This window comes from Oncorhynchus mykiss, chromosome 4 (assembly GCF_057628025.1).
Source record: "Oncorhynchus mykiss isolate SJ-2025 chromosome 4, ASM5762802v1, whole genome shotgun sequence".
In the NCBI taxonomy this organism is placed as follows: Eukaryota; Metazoa; Chordata; class Actinopteri; order Salmoniformes; family Salmonidae; genus Oncorhynchus; species Oncorhynchus mykiss.
This window is the reverse complement of record NC_143025.1, coordinates 39,059,828-39,074,563: the sequence shown is the minus strand read 5'-3', so window position 1 is coordinate 39,074,563 and position 14,736 is coordinate 39,059,828. Positions and strand designations below refer to the sequence as shown.

The window sequence follows — 14,736 nt, the reverse complement described above, 5'->3', positions numbered from 1 at the left end:
GGCACTGATGTCATTTCACTTTCACTTAAACTGATCCGAGAAAATGCTTCAAAGCAGAACATGGTTCGTAGTAGAGACAGAAATCAGGGATGCTTAACATTGTATTTATCAAATGCTCCTTCGGGTAGTGAACATGGAGAGAAACCTCCAGGTGACTTTGATAGAGGGAACACAACGATTGATGGTTGTACGCACACAGACACACACACACACACACACACACACACACACACACACACACAGGCCGTTGCATGACCTACAGTATGTGGCATGAACATTGGTCGATCTGTGCACATGGGATGAGATGGGACGAGAAATTGGGATTGTTATTCAGCCAGTGTTACTGCCAGTGCCAAGTGACATTACCATATCTCCATATCCAGCTGTATGCAATGTATTGCACTGTGTGTAACAGTTTTACTGTGTTTTCAGGGGGATGAGGGGCCCCTTGGCCTTCCTGGTGGTCCTGGCCCCACTGTAAGTGTCTCCAGCCTGCCATCCTATCACATTATAAATAAACCACTGTGCATGTTTTCCTGTTGGCCCCAACCTCCACTCTTCTCCAGGTGTTTCACATGTATTCGTTATTGCACAGGAATATAGATGAGATGTGATTCAAAACAAGCGTGAGTACCCTGTAATCAACCATATTTGTTTTCATTTTCTCAGGGTAGACCTGGAAGGAAAGGCTACATTGGCGAACCTGGCCCAGAGGGACTGAAGGTAAGAAGTGACTATCAGCTTGAATACTGTACATACCAGAGGAGGCTGGTGGGAGGCACTATAGGAGGACGGGCTCATTGTTTTGGCTGGAATGGAATAAATGTAATGGAGTCAAACTTGTGGTTTCCATATGTTTTGATGTGTTTGATACCCGTTCCATAATTCCATTCCAGCCATTACAATGAGTCTGTCCTCCTATAGCTCCTGCCATTAGCCTCCTCTGGTACATACAGTATTGGTCTGTTTAGACAAACCACCAGCCTCCCAGACAACGTAATGTGAGTTGATCAAGTACATTTGCTGATACAATCGAGTGTGTGTTTGTCTAACAATCTCTTTCCATTGGCCTTCCACCCGTGTTAAGTGTCTAATCGTAAGCTAGCTTTCCAGAATGATTACAGAACAGTGAGCAATAACCAGCAATAACCATATCTAATCGACATGTCTTGGTTCAAAGTTTTTTCTTTAAGTTAACGAAGGGTAGAATTCCAGACTTGTTTCTCATATTACTTCATTAGAGCTAATTGTTGTGTACCAATGACTGTTTAGACTGAGTGTACAAAACATTAGGAACAACTTCCTAATATTGAGTTGCACCCCATTTTGCCCTCAGAACAGCCTCAATTCGTCGCGGTATGGACTCTAACAGGTTTCGAAAGCGTTCCACAGGGATGCTGGCCCATGTTGACTCCAATGCTTCCCAAAGTTGTGTCAAGTTGGCTGGGTGTCCTTCGGGTCGTGCACCATTCTTGATTCACACATACATACAAACTGTGAAAAACCAAACCGTGTTACAGTTCTTAACACACTCAACCGGTGTGCCTGGCACCGACTACCATAACCCATTCAAAGGCACTTCAGTCTTTTGTCTTGCCAATTCACCCTCTAAATGGCACACATACACAATCTATGTCTCAATTGTTTCAAGGCTTAAAAATCCTTCTTTAAACTGTCTCCTCCCTTCCATCTACACTGATTGAAGTGGATTTAACAGGTGACGTCAATAAGGGATAATAGCTTTCACCTGGATAAACCACGGTCAGTCTGAGTCGCGGTTCCTGATGTTTTGTACACTCCAAACCATTGATCACGTGACACCATTCATTCTTATGTGAAGACTCAACAGTGCATTGAAGCCAGATTAAGTCGGTTAAGATGGCTTCTCATGCAGACATGACATGCACAGTTTGAGCTACTCCAGGAAGTGGCGTTGCAGGCTAGCTCAGTGTTGCCCATTCTCATTGAGTAAATCGAGTTGAAGGCTGACCGGGGTATTGCAGGTTGCCATTAGCAACTAAACATCCTTATAACTTGTAAAAGAATCAGTTCAAGGACATATTGTACTGTACATCTGGTGTATTAGAAGCAATTATTGGTACCGTGATTAAAAATAATTATATATATATATATATATATATATATATATATATATATATATATATATATATATATTTACATGATGAATGACCATGAAGTTTGCCATTTTTCCATTCACTATAATGGGGGAATCCTGTTTTCTACTAACAATGCCTGCAGTACTGATATCAGCCTTGAACTTCCGGGGCTACAATGAAAGGAGCAGTCGGTTTCCCCTGGTGTGTACCCTGCACAATGCCTTGTGCCGTCGTCTTCACTGCGACACAATGTAGCAGAGGTTTATCAGTAGGAATTCCCCTTCAGTGTTTTCCTCAAAATTCCATGCTGTAAGTCAGTGTCTCTGCGTTGGGTACTTGGGTTAGTTCAAGGTGGGGCTGGTTGGTTGTCTAATAGATGTGTTGCGCCTCATTATTAAGACGGAGAAGGAATTCTCCCTGGGCTGTCATTAAAGCATAATGACAACCCACAGGAGTGAAAGAAACAGAAACAGAGGAAATCAAGAGCGTCGTCATGTGTGCTTTAATCATTTGTTTATTAACCCTGTGCAAGCTGTTGATCATGTGAAAGTGCAACCAACGGCTGGATCTTTAATGCACACAGAAAGCTAGCTAACTAATGTTCTGTTTTGATGTTCTGGTTTTCAGGGGGAGACGGGGGAACTTGGTGGCCTTGGAAAAAATGGACCGCAAGTGAGTCTGGTGTTTTGAGCTGACAATGCACACATGAAAACACCGCAGGGCTAGTGGCAAGATGAGATACTTCCAATTCGTTAATGTACAGCAATTGGAATAAGAAATTAAGCCACTACTTCCTGCCGAGAACATGAAGGTTTTCATGATGTTTTTCCCGATCCCCATAGTATATATAGGAAGAACGTTGATGTAGAGTGGTTGGTTGGCTTTCGTTAGTCTGAGTGCAGTGATGGAGATGTAAGGGTCCTTAAGTGGTTTTGTAGGGTAGGGAGATGGAGGAGTGAAAGGATAGAGGGGGAGGTGATGGTGGTAGAGGGTGAGAAGGCAGGGAGGAAGAGGTTGAGGATGAGGGTTAGGGAGGTGGAGGATAAATAGAGAATAAGAGGAGTAGGAGGCAGGAGCATTGAGGAAACTACATTAGTATTTTTATGTCTTGCTGTTATCCTTCTGACCTACATTTAATGTAGTCCTAGAGAGGAATTTTCTCCATGCTTAAAATGAGTGTGTTTCTATCCAGAAATTGGCAGACCACCACTGTAGAGTATAAGGAGCTCCAGTCAGTGATGTTCTCTGGAAGTGACCTCATTTTGGACTTGCGTTCTTTTGTTTGTGCGAGACTCAATTGTTTGGGGAGTAAAAACGTCTCTTCAAGGAAACTAACTGCATAACTGGAATCGTGTTGTTGCCCTTAGCAACATACACAAACTGTACATGTATACAGTACAAATGCACTACAACAACAACAAAATTGACTATCCAGATGTTTGGCCAGTGTCTTAATCAATCTATGATAATCAATCTTCATTCATCAATAACAAGTATTTTAATGGCTCCACCACTGATGGAACAAAAACATCAGTGGCCCAGCTAGTTTTTAAAACATCTGTGGAATAATACAATCCCTTTGGATTGGTCTAATTAACTGTAAAACTGCAATGTTTCAAAAGTCTGTCTGTTGTTTTATGGTCCGGATAGTCTTCTGATAGTCAACACAAACACAGCAACATGTTTTCCCATGCAAGAAATCTACACACAAGCCCCCCCTAACATCTCATATCTTCATGCATTATGCCTCTCTGTGTTCATCAGGCCCCGTGATGCTTATATTTGCAGTATGTGCATTGTGGAAACCACTGCCACCAAACACGCCTTGTGTGCGTCTGATTGTGTGCGTCTGATTGCATGCATCCCCAAATGACACCCTATTCCCTACATAGTACACTACTTTTGACCAGAGCCCTGGTCAAAAGTAGTGCACTATGTAGGAAATAGGGTGCCATTTGGGACATACTCTTTTTTGTTGTATAGAAGAGAACATAGAGGTATTAACCACCTACCACAGACTGTTGCTAGCGAGCTAGGGCCATTTTAAGCCAAGGAGCCTCAGGCTCCATGTAAAAAAATATATATATCTGCTCGGAAAACACATGGAGGCTCTAATGAAGGCCATTACATCACTTTCCAAATAAATATCATCTGGAAGGTCTGAAGAGAGACTGTCGACAGGTTGGCTAACTGCGGGTTAGCCCTGGGTCAGCATATTCCTGGGCTGTTTGTGGCTGTGTTCACTAAGGCTTCATTGTGTCACCTAGAGAGCCCTTACAGCAACATGTTGCCCATAAAGTGTTTGAACCGATCATTTATTGAGAGTTTGTAGGATGTGCTGTATTTTGGGCCAAGTTAGATTGGATCGTCAAGTGTTCCATTTCAGGGTGACCCCCCCCCCCAATCAAATCACAGTAATAAAAAAATGAAATGCCTCTGAATTGAATTACTGCTGAAGGAATTGACAGATTCGTGCTTTGCTTTGAAGCATGTGGGTGAGAGACTAGTAGCACTTGACAACAGAGAAGGTTCTCTTCTATAGTACCTACAAAGGTGATTTCAGTCTCTCTCCTTGGCTGCTGCTCTGCTCTACTTATAACCTTCACTGTGACACACATCTGAACCCAGGGCTAAGGAAGCAGACAGACACACACACACACCTGAGAAAGCAGATCGCTGCAGACTGCAATTCGAAAACTGAAAGCCCCATCTGAAGAGGCCCTGTCATAGAGAGAAAGCCCTTGAACCAGTTTCCTACTGTTAAATGATACAGGATACTAGGCTTGGGGGGTATCCAGATTGTCATACCTTCATGCCGACCTTGTGCCATACCCTGGATATTCGGTAATGCAGGCACTGAACACAAGGGGCACTATTTTCTAACCCCACTGCCTCTGTTATCCGAATGTTAGCAATGCTAACAAGTACATGTCAAAACCCATAGAGAATACTAAGTAAATGCTAAACAACCTCTGACCAAAACTATTTAAAGGAAAGACATCCCAGTTCATAAAGTTATACAAGTAACTAAAAAATGCGACTCGCAGTTTGCTGCAAAAACTGTAAGACTGGCCAATAGCTTCTACCCCCAGACCATCAGGCTGCTGAATAGCCACCACTAGTCAGCTACCTGCTCCCCCGTCCTTGTCCTGCCCTTCTAGACTACCCTACCCACCCAGGTGAAATGAAGGTAGGTGAAAGGAAGAACACTATCTTCTTTATCCCCTAACGTACTGCAGAAGTTGACCGAGGGTATTTACTTGAAAAAGTAGCAACAAATATTAATGTCTTAAAAAACCTAAAGGAAATAGTTTCAATAGTGTTGGAATATACGGTATACCGCCATGTTGTCCCAATTCATGCCTCAATTAAGGGATTTTGTATGGATCTGGAGACACTAGTGTTCCCATGTTTCCCAAGGCTGCCTGCCTTTGCCTTTACTCACAGACACTACAGTACAAATCAGTTGCCTGCATGCCTGGGGCTACGCTGGGACTTATACCTTACAGTAGAGGTGTGTTCTGCGGTTGCCTACTGTGTTTTCACAAGTTAGTTTGTTGTTTAATATATACATTAGAACAGACAGGAATGTACCCACTAGCTATCTGGTTTGCACCCGCTCTTATCACAACAGCTGTGGATGATTAAGACTCCCATCCACACACAGAAACAGGAGACTCTCAACTGTCACACGCGGGAGTGTTCAGAGGACCCAGTGTACTGTATAGCACTGCAGTGTCTGTCTGCGTGTGTCTTTCACACCTCTGGCCATATTGCCCCAGCCCCAGTGGCCTCTCTGTTTCGCAACTGCCAGACGGCATTGGCTTTAGATTTTCCAGGAAAATCTCCCTTCTTCCTCCCCCCTTTTTTCCTCCCATCCTATTTTCCCACTTCCTTCAATCGCATCAACGACTAATGGAGTCCAGAAGTGTGGTCACAATTCTGGCTCTGTGTACGCCTCTGTCTGTCCCGATCCCCGCTCTATACATCCCTCTTCTCAGACTCAGACGGGAGTTCTACAGGCTACGTCTAACCTGCCACAGATGTGTTCTGTCTCTGACAAACACACCACATATTGAGGAACTAAGAGCTGATGGGGGGGGGAAGATAGAAAATACATTTTGAAAAAGACAAGAAATGTAGCCACAGAAACACACGTGGAAGTACAGTACGTCTCTTGTGCAACAATGACATTTTGGTCATGCATATTTGCCTCGTACATAGTAAGACAACCACAGTGACCACACTGGGTTTAGCGGTTGGCCAGACTGGGGACGTTTTCACCAGCCTTTCAGGATTCACTGGGGCAAGAGACGTTGCTCCTCTCGTCTACTATCCACTCCTCTCCTTACCGTCGACACTGGCGCCAAACCTCAGCCCTTTATTCAGCCCTTCATTCTCATGTTTACATCAGCCCGCATTCTCTTTGTTAGCCAGCGTTTTAGGCGAAGGACAGTAGGATGTGGCAACACTCCTCTAGTGAGAGTAGAACTGCTGCTGTAGGCCTACTACAAAGGGCTGGGTGGCAGAACACAGTGTAGAATCAGCCCAGGTTGAATCAATCACATGTGCCGAATACAACAGGTGTAGTTCACCTTACCGGGAACTGTTTACTTATAAGCCCTTAACCAACAATGCAGTTCAAGAAATAGAGTTAAGAAAATATTTACTAAATAAACTAAAGTAAAACATTTGAAGTAACACAATAAAATAACAACAGGGGCTACCGGTACTGAGTCAATGTGCGGGAGTACAGGTTAGTTGAGGTAATTTTTATATCTAGGTAGGGGTAAAGTGACTATGCAAGATAACACAGCGAGTAGCAGCAGTGTAAAAACAAAGGGCAGGAGTGTCAATGTAAATAGGTCTGGGTGGCCATTTGATCAGTTGTTCAGCAGTCTTATGCCTTGGGGGTAGAAGCTGTTAAGGAGCCTTTTGGTCCTAGACTTGGCGCTCTGGTACCGCTTGCCGTACGGTAGCAGAGAAAACAGTCTATGACTTGGGTTACCGGAGTCTTTGACAATTTTTTGGGCCTTCCTCAGACACCTCCCCGAGTATATAGGTCCTGGATCGCAGGAAACTTGACCCTTGTGTTGTACTGGGCCGTGTGCATTACCCTCTGCAGCGCCTTACGGTCAGATGCCGAGCAATGGCCATACCAGGGGGTATGCGCAATGCCGTCCGGGGGTACGCCAAATAAAAATGTGATTCACATAACGAATAATAATGATAATTGTCTTCACATTTTCAAACAGTCAATTTAGTAAAAACCTGCGTCCATAGAGACACATACCTACTGGTAGTACTGCTACTTCCAGCAGTACTACACCTGCACCTGTCGACGACACAAGTTGTTCTGCTTCCACGAGCACATCCAATGCTAGCATCAGTAATTCTACATTTGTTGTTAGCCCAGCTAGCATGGACACTGACAGTTGTGAATCTGATGCAGCCCGGGAAAGCAACGAACAACAGACGAGGAGGCGTAAATATAATGAGAACTACAGTACATTGATTTGGGGTTCACTTACATTGGGAGTAGTGCCTTTCTCCAGTCACAGTGTGTTATCTGTGTTAAGTACTATCTCACAACTCGATGAAACCTTCACTCTTGCACAGACATTTAGAAACAAAACAAGCCCATTTGAAAAATAAACCACAGGAGTTTTTTGAGCGAGAATTAAGATAACCTTTGAGTAGGTAGACATGTATAAAATCAACAGATACCATTTAATAAGAAGGGGCTAGAAGTGTCTTATATGGTGAGCTACCGAGTGGCTAGGACAGGCAAGCCCCATACCATTGTGGAGGACTTCATTATTCCCTTCTGCCACAGATATGACTGGGACATTGCTGGGGGAAAAGGCCCAAAAAAACTATACAGACAATTTCACAACGCACCAGTGACATGGCAGGAGATGTTTTGAAACAATTACTGCTTCGCATACAAGCCAGTGAATTCTATGGATTACAGCTGGATGTGTCAACAGACGTGGCGGGCCTGGAACAGCTCCTGGAATACAGTTGAAGTCGGAAGTTTACATACACTTAAGTTGGAGTCATTAAAACTCGTTTTTCAACCACTCCACAAATGTATTGTTACAAACTATAGTTTTGGCCAGCGTTTTACGACGTCTACATTGTGCATGACACAAGTCATTTTTACAATAATTGTTTACAGACAGATTATTTCACTTACAATTCACTGTATCACAATTCCAGTGGGTCATACGTTTACATACACCAAGTTGACTCTGCCTTTAAACAGTTTGGAAAATTCCAGAAAATGATGTCATGGCTTTAGAAGCTTCTGATAGGCTAATTGACATAATTTGAGTCAATTGGAGGTGTACCTGTGGATGTATTTCAAGGCCTACCTTCAAACTCAGTACCTCTTTGCTTGACATCATGGGAAAATCAAAATAAATCAGCCAAGAACTCAGAAATTGTAGACCTCCACAAGTCTGGTTCATCCTTGGGAGCAATTTCCAAATGCCTGAAGGTACCACGTTCATCTGTACAAACAATAGTACGCAAGTATAAACACCATGGGACCACGCAGCCATCATACCACTCAGGAAGGAGATGTATTCTGTCTCCTAAAGATGAAAGTACTTTGGTATGAAAAGTGCAAATCAATCCCAGAACAACAGCAAAGGACCTTGTGAAGATGCTGGAGGAAACAGGTACAAAAGTATCTATATCCACAGTAAAATGAGTCCTATATCGACATAACCTGAAAGGCTGCTCAGCAAGGAAGATGCCACTGTTCCAAAACCGGCATAAAAAAAAGCCAGACTATAGTTTGCAACTGCATATGGGGACAAAGATCGTACTTTTTGGAGACATGTCCTCTGTTCTGATGAAACAAATAGAACTGTTTGGCCATAATGACCATTGTTATGTTTGGAGGAAAAAGGGGGAGGCTTGCAAGCAGAAGAACACCATCCAAACCGTGAAGCACAGGGGTGGCAGCATCATGTTGTGGAGGTGCTTTGCTGCAGGAGGGACTGGTGCACTTCACAAAATAGATGGCATCACGAGGTAGGAAAATTATGTGGATATATTGAAGCAACATCTCAAGACATCATCCAGGAGTTGAAGCTTGGTCACAAATGGGTTTTCCAAATGGACAATGACCTCAAGCATACTTCCAAAGTTGTGGCAAAATGGCTTAAGGACAACAAAGTCAATGTATTGGAGTGGCCATCACAAAGCCCTGACCTCAATTCTATAGAAAATTTGTGGGCAGAACTGAAGAAGCGTGTGTGAGCAAGGAAACCTGACTACGTTACACCAGCTCTAGCAGGAGGAATGGGCCAAAATTCACCCAATTTATTGTGGGAAGCTTGTGGAAGGCTACCTGAAATGTTTGACCCAAGTTAAACAATTTAAAGGCAATGCTATCAAATACTAATTGAGTGTATGTAAGCTTCTGACCCACTGGGAATGTGATGAAATAAATAAAAGCTGAAATAAATGGTTCTTTCTACTTTTATTTCTGACATTTCACATTCTTAAAATAAAGTGGTGATCCTAACTGACCTAAGACAGGACATTTGTACTAGGATTAAATGTCAGAAATTGTGAAATTGAGTTCAAATGTATTTGGCTATGGTGTATGAAAACTTCTGACTTCAACTGTATATAGTGTACTTGGTATATTATTGCGGGAGCATATTGCGTTTACGGGCCTAAGATCACCATGCTCAATGCCAAGTGTCAGCTGGAGTGGTGTAAAGCTCGCCGCCTTTGTACTCTGGAGCGGTGGAAACGAATTCTCTGGAGTGATGAATCACTCTTCACCATCTGTCAGTCTGACGGATGATTCTGGGTTTGGCAGATGTCAGGAGAATGCCACCTGCCTGAATACATAGTTCCAACTGTAAACTTTGGTGGAGGAGAAATAATGTTCTGGGGCTACATCATACAATGGCATTCTAGACAATTCTGTGCTTCCAACTTTGTGGCAACAGTTTGGGGAAGGCCCTTTCCTGTTTCAGCATGACAATGTGCATAAACCGAATCATAAACCGAAGTCCATACAAAAATGGTTCGTCGAGATTGGTGTGGAAGAACGTGACCGGCCTGCACAGAGCCCTGACCTCAACCCCACTGAACACCTTTGGTGTGAATTGGAATGCCAACTGTGAGCCGGGCCTAATCGGCCAACATCAGTGCTCGATCTCACTAATGCTCGTGTGGCTGAAAGGAAGCAAGCCTCCGCAGCAATGTTCCAACATCTAGTGGAAAGCCTTCCCAGAAGTGTGGAATTTGAAATAGCAGCAAAGATGGGCCCAACTCCATATTGATGCTCATGCTTTTGGAATGAGATTTTTCGATGCGCATGTGTCCATATATGTTTGGTCACGTAGTGTATATGCCTCTAATTTCTTTATCCACAGCAGTGTGTAGCCTAGGAATATGGCTTGTGAATACTGTGAAAAGAATGTCTGTTTTTATTGCCTTGTTCATACAACACCAAATTAGCATTTGACATGATTTGCATTGCCTCATTACTTTTTAACAACATAAAACATTGCATATACTAATTAATTACATTTGTTCAGTTTCATGTGCTCAAATTTCATTGAGGGATTTTCCCTGGTTCCTTCATGTAATTTCCTTTTACAAGCATGTGATTGCAGTTCTTTCCCCATCCTTACATCACCATTACATAGTTATCTATGACCTCTATGAACATACTGATGGGTGGGGATCATGTCTCCTCTAATAGACATACTTTACCCGGATGTTTGTATACTATTGATCTCTCTCTCTCTGTCTCTCTCTCTCGCTCTCTCTCTCTCCTTTGCAGGGTCCAGCGGGCCTGATCGGGATGTCAGGGGGAGTAGGAGAAGCCGGTGAAAAGGTAGCATGTTTTTTTTTAGGGCCATTAGGCTGTCAAAGTACATTGCTGTGTTCCTACTGTCTAGATTTCAACCTTCCCAAGTTCTCTCATGTCACCCTGCTCCTCCGCACACTCCACTGGCTTCCAGTCGAAGCTCGTATCCACTACAAGACCATGGTGCTTACCTACGGAACAGAAAGAGGAACTGCCCTTCCCTGCCTTCAGGCTATGTTCAAACCCTACACCCCCAACCCGAGCCACCTCTAGTCTCTTGGCAAAAAGAAAATAGATAAATAACCTGAACTGGCTCTTGCACTTAACCCCCCCCCCCCTACACACTTTCTAGTTCCAACTCTACTGATAGTTACTTTATTTCAGAAAAAAAATATTTCTATGTCTGTGATACAGTATGTGTTTGTCCCACCTAGCTATTTTAAGATGAATGCACTAACTGTAAATCGCTCTGGATTAGAGCGTCTGCTAAATGACTCAAATGTAAAATGTAGATTTCAGTAAACCAGCCATGTCAATGTCACACATTGAAATATAACTTGAATGTAAAGTGGTCTTTTCCACCTTGTTGCAAAGCAAGCAAACGTGCACACACACACACTCACACACATACTACACACACAGGGCTGGGTCATAAGTGAGTCATTTTAAGTGCTGATGCTGTATGACGAGAGAGACACCCTGGAGGCTGTTTCCCAACTAGTTCCTGTGCTGAAAACCAGTGGTGGTCGGTGCCGTTTAAGATGAGGGAGGATGATTTTGTTTTCATGAGCAGGGTCTTATTTATTTTACAGCATGTTGGATGACTGTCATTCATATTCCATTCACCCAGTTCAATGTAACATCGATAGGTTTAGGCTATTACGTGATACTCAAATTTTCCCTGTACCCATCATGAGGTTGCTACAATCTAGCCAATGAATGAAAGTTTACTTTCATCGAGAGATCTTTGAGTAATCAAGGTTTACACACAGTGACACATTCAATGCCACCTCGCACATATCTAGCTGATCTAGGGTGTAATCATTAGTCAACCAGTTGCAAATGAGAGTTTCTATTTGGACAAATGCAGGTATGTTTATCCCCGTTTCATTCTGTTTGCTTCAGTTTAAGAACAGTTTTTTAACGGAATCGGCGGAATGAATACACTCCCAAATCACACGCTAGCACACTTTCATAGCAGCCACATAACAACGGCATGATCACTTTGCTCGTTGTGTATATACAGTGCCTTGCGAAAGTATTCGGCCCCCTTGAACTTTGTGACCTTTTGCCACATTTCAGGCTTCAAACATAAAGATAAAGATATAAAACTTTTTTGTGAAGAATCAACAACAAGTGGGACACAATCATGAAGTGGAACAACATTTATTGGATATTTCACTTTTTATAACTTTTTTAACAAATCAAAAACTGAAAAATTGGGCGTGCAAAATTATTCAGCCCCCTTAAGTTAATACTTTGTAGCGCCACCTTTTGCTGCGATTACAGCTGTAAGTCGCTTGGGGTATGTCTCTATCAGTTTTGCACATCGAGAGACTGAAATTTTTTCCCATTCCTCCTTGCAAAACAGCTCGAGCTCAGTGAGGTTGGATGGAGAGCATTTGTGAACAGCAGTTTTCAGTTCTTTCCACAGATTCTCGATTGGATTCAGGTCTGGACTTTGACTTGGCCATTCTAACACCTGGATATGTTTATTTTTGAACCATTCCATTGTAGATTTTGCTTTATGTTTTGGATCATTGTCTTGTTGGAAGACAAATCTCCGTCCCAGTCTCAGGTCTTTTGCAGACTCCATCAGGTTTTCTTCCAGAATGGTCCTGTATTTGGCTCCATCCATCTTCCCATCAATTTTAACCATCTTCCCTGTCCCTGCTGAAGAAAAGCAGGCCCAAACCATGATGCTGCCACCACCATGTTTGACAGTGGGGATGGTGTGTTCAGCTGTGTTGCTTTCACGCCAAACATAACGTTTTGCATTGTTGCCAAAAAGTTCAATTTTGGTTTCATCTGACCAGAGCACCTTCTTCCACATGTTTGGTGTGTCTCCCAGGTGGCTTGTGGCAAACTTTAAACGACACTTTTTATGGATATCTTTAAGAAATGGCTTCCTTCTTGCCACTCTTCCATAAAGGCCAGATTTGTGCAATATACGACTGATTGTTGTCCTATGGACAGAGTCTCCCACCTCAGCTGTAGATCTCTGCAGTTCATCCAGAGTGATCATGGGCCTCTTGGCTGCATCTCTGATCAGTCTTCTCCTTGTATGAGCTGAAAGTTTAGAGGGACGGCCAGGTCTTGGTAGATTTGCAGTGGTCTGATACTCCTTCCATTTCAATATTATCGCTTGCACAGTGCTCCTTGGGATGTTTAAAGCTTGGGAAATCTTTTTGTATCCAAATCCGGCTTTAAACTTCTTCACAACAGTATCTCGGACCTGCCTGGTGTGTTCCTTGTTCTTCATGATGCTCTCTGCGCTTTTAACGGACCTCTGAGACTATCACAGTGCAGGTGCATTTATACGGAGACTTGATTACACACAGGTGGACATTGGATCATTCAGAGATCCTCACTGAACTTCTGGAGAGAGTTTGCTGCACTGAAAGTAAAGGGGCTGAATAATTTTGCACGGCCAATTTTTCAGTTTTTGATTTGTTAAAAAAGTTTGAAATATCCAATAAATGTCGTTCCACTTCATGATTGTGTCCCACTTGTTGTTGATTCTTCACAAAAAAATACAGTTTTATATCTTTATGTTTGAAGCCTGAAATGTGGCAAAAGGTTGCAAAGTTCAAGGGGGCCGAATACTTTCGCAAGGCACTGTAACTCCTTCTTGCAACTATCTATGCACTCTCCTCCTCTCACCTTTTCCCTTCGCTTGTGGACTTCAGTGCACAACACATCAGCTGTCTGTGACAAGGTGAAAAAGAACTTTCCAAGCCAAGTACTAGAACTAATGCGTTAGTAAACCAGCTACAATCATGCAGTACAGTCTACAGTCAGAAAGCTGTTTAGCAATACATTTATAAAAACAAAAGCTTACCCTGACTTGGAAGAGTTCCAGAGTTGGATAGGCATAACCAGCTAGCTAACTTACTGTAGTATCCTTCTCTGTTTGATCATATGATGCAGAAATGCACCATCATATAATGCAAACTGAAAGTATTTTGAAAGTTGCATAGCTTCAAAACTTGATTGCTGACAAGCAAAACATTTTGGGTCTTTGTCAAGAATGGACTAATGAAATAAATACCAAAATATCGTTTTTGGGTGGTATTTTCCCATCGATTCAAGGCCTGGGTTTAAGAGCTGTAAGTGCAGCGGTAGGTGGTGGGGTTTGGTGGTTTGATGTATGAAGGTTAATAATAATAATATTTATACTTGTCTGAGTTATAAATGTGTTTTTTTGCATTTCCCAACTCTCCCTGAGAGTGGGGTCACAGCCTGGGTCTGCTATTGGGGCGGCAGGTAGCCTAGTGGTTAGAGTGTTTGGCCAGTAAGCGAAAGGTTGCTAGATCGTCAATCCCCGAGCTGACAAGGTAAAAATCTGTCCTTCTGCCCCTGAACATGGCAGTTAACCCACTGTTCCTAGGCAGTCATTGTAAATAAGAATTTGTTCATAACTGACTAGTCTAGTTAAATAATCATTTTAAAAAAGATTAACGGCGACCCTGGCGCAGTTAGTGTTAAGTGCCTTGCTCAAGGACACGTCAACAGATCTTTTTTCCTTGTCGGCTCAGGGATTCGAACTCTGGC

General features: G+C 42.9%; 1 protein-coding gene across 4 annotated transcripts in view; it reads left to right on the top strand.

Moving 5' to 3' along the window:
• Positions 1 to 14,736, top strand: part of LOC110521790 (uncharacterized) — a 188,097-nt gene that overhangs the window by 101,588 nt on the left and 71,773 nt on the right. For all 4 annotated transcript variants that reach the window (XR_016495247.1, XM_036968553.2, XM_090231959.1 and 1 more), the window contains 4 exons: positions 433 to 477; positions 670 to 723; positions 2,745 to 2,789; positions 10,936 to 10,989. Coding sequence is in view for 3 of the 4 variants with exons in the window: in XM_036968553.2 (XP_036824448.2) it covers positions 433 to 477; positions 670 to 723; positions 2,745 to 2,789; positions 10,936 to 10,989 (198 nt within the window). In the remaining variant the exon portion in view is untranslated. The remainder of the gene's footprint in view (positions 1 to 432; positions 478 to 669; positions 724 to 2,744; positions 2,790 to 10,935; positions 10,990 to 14,736) is intronic.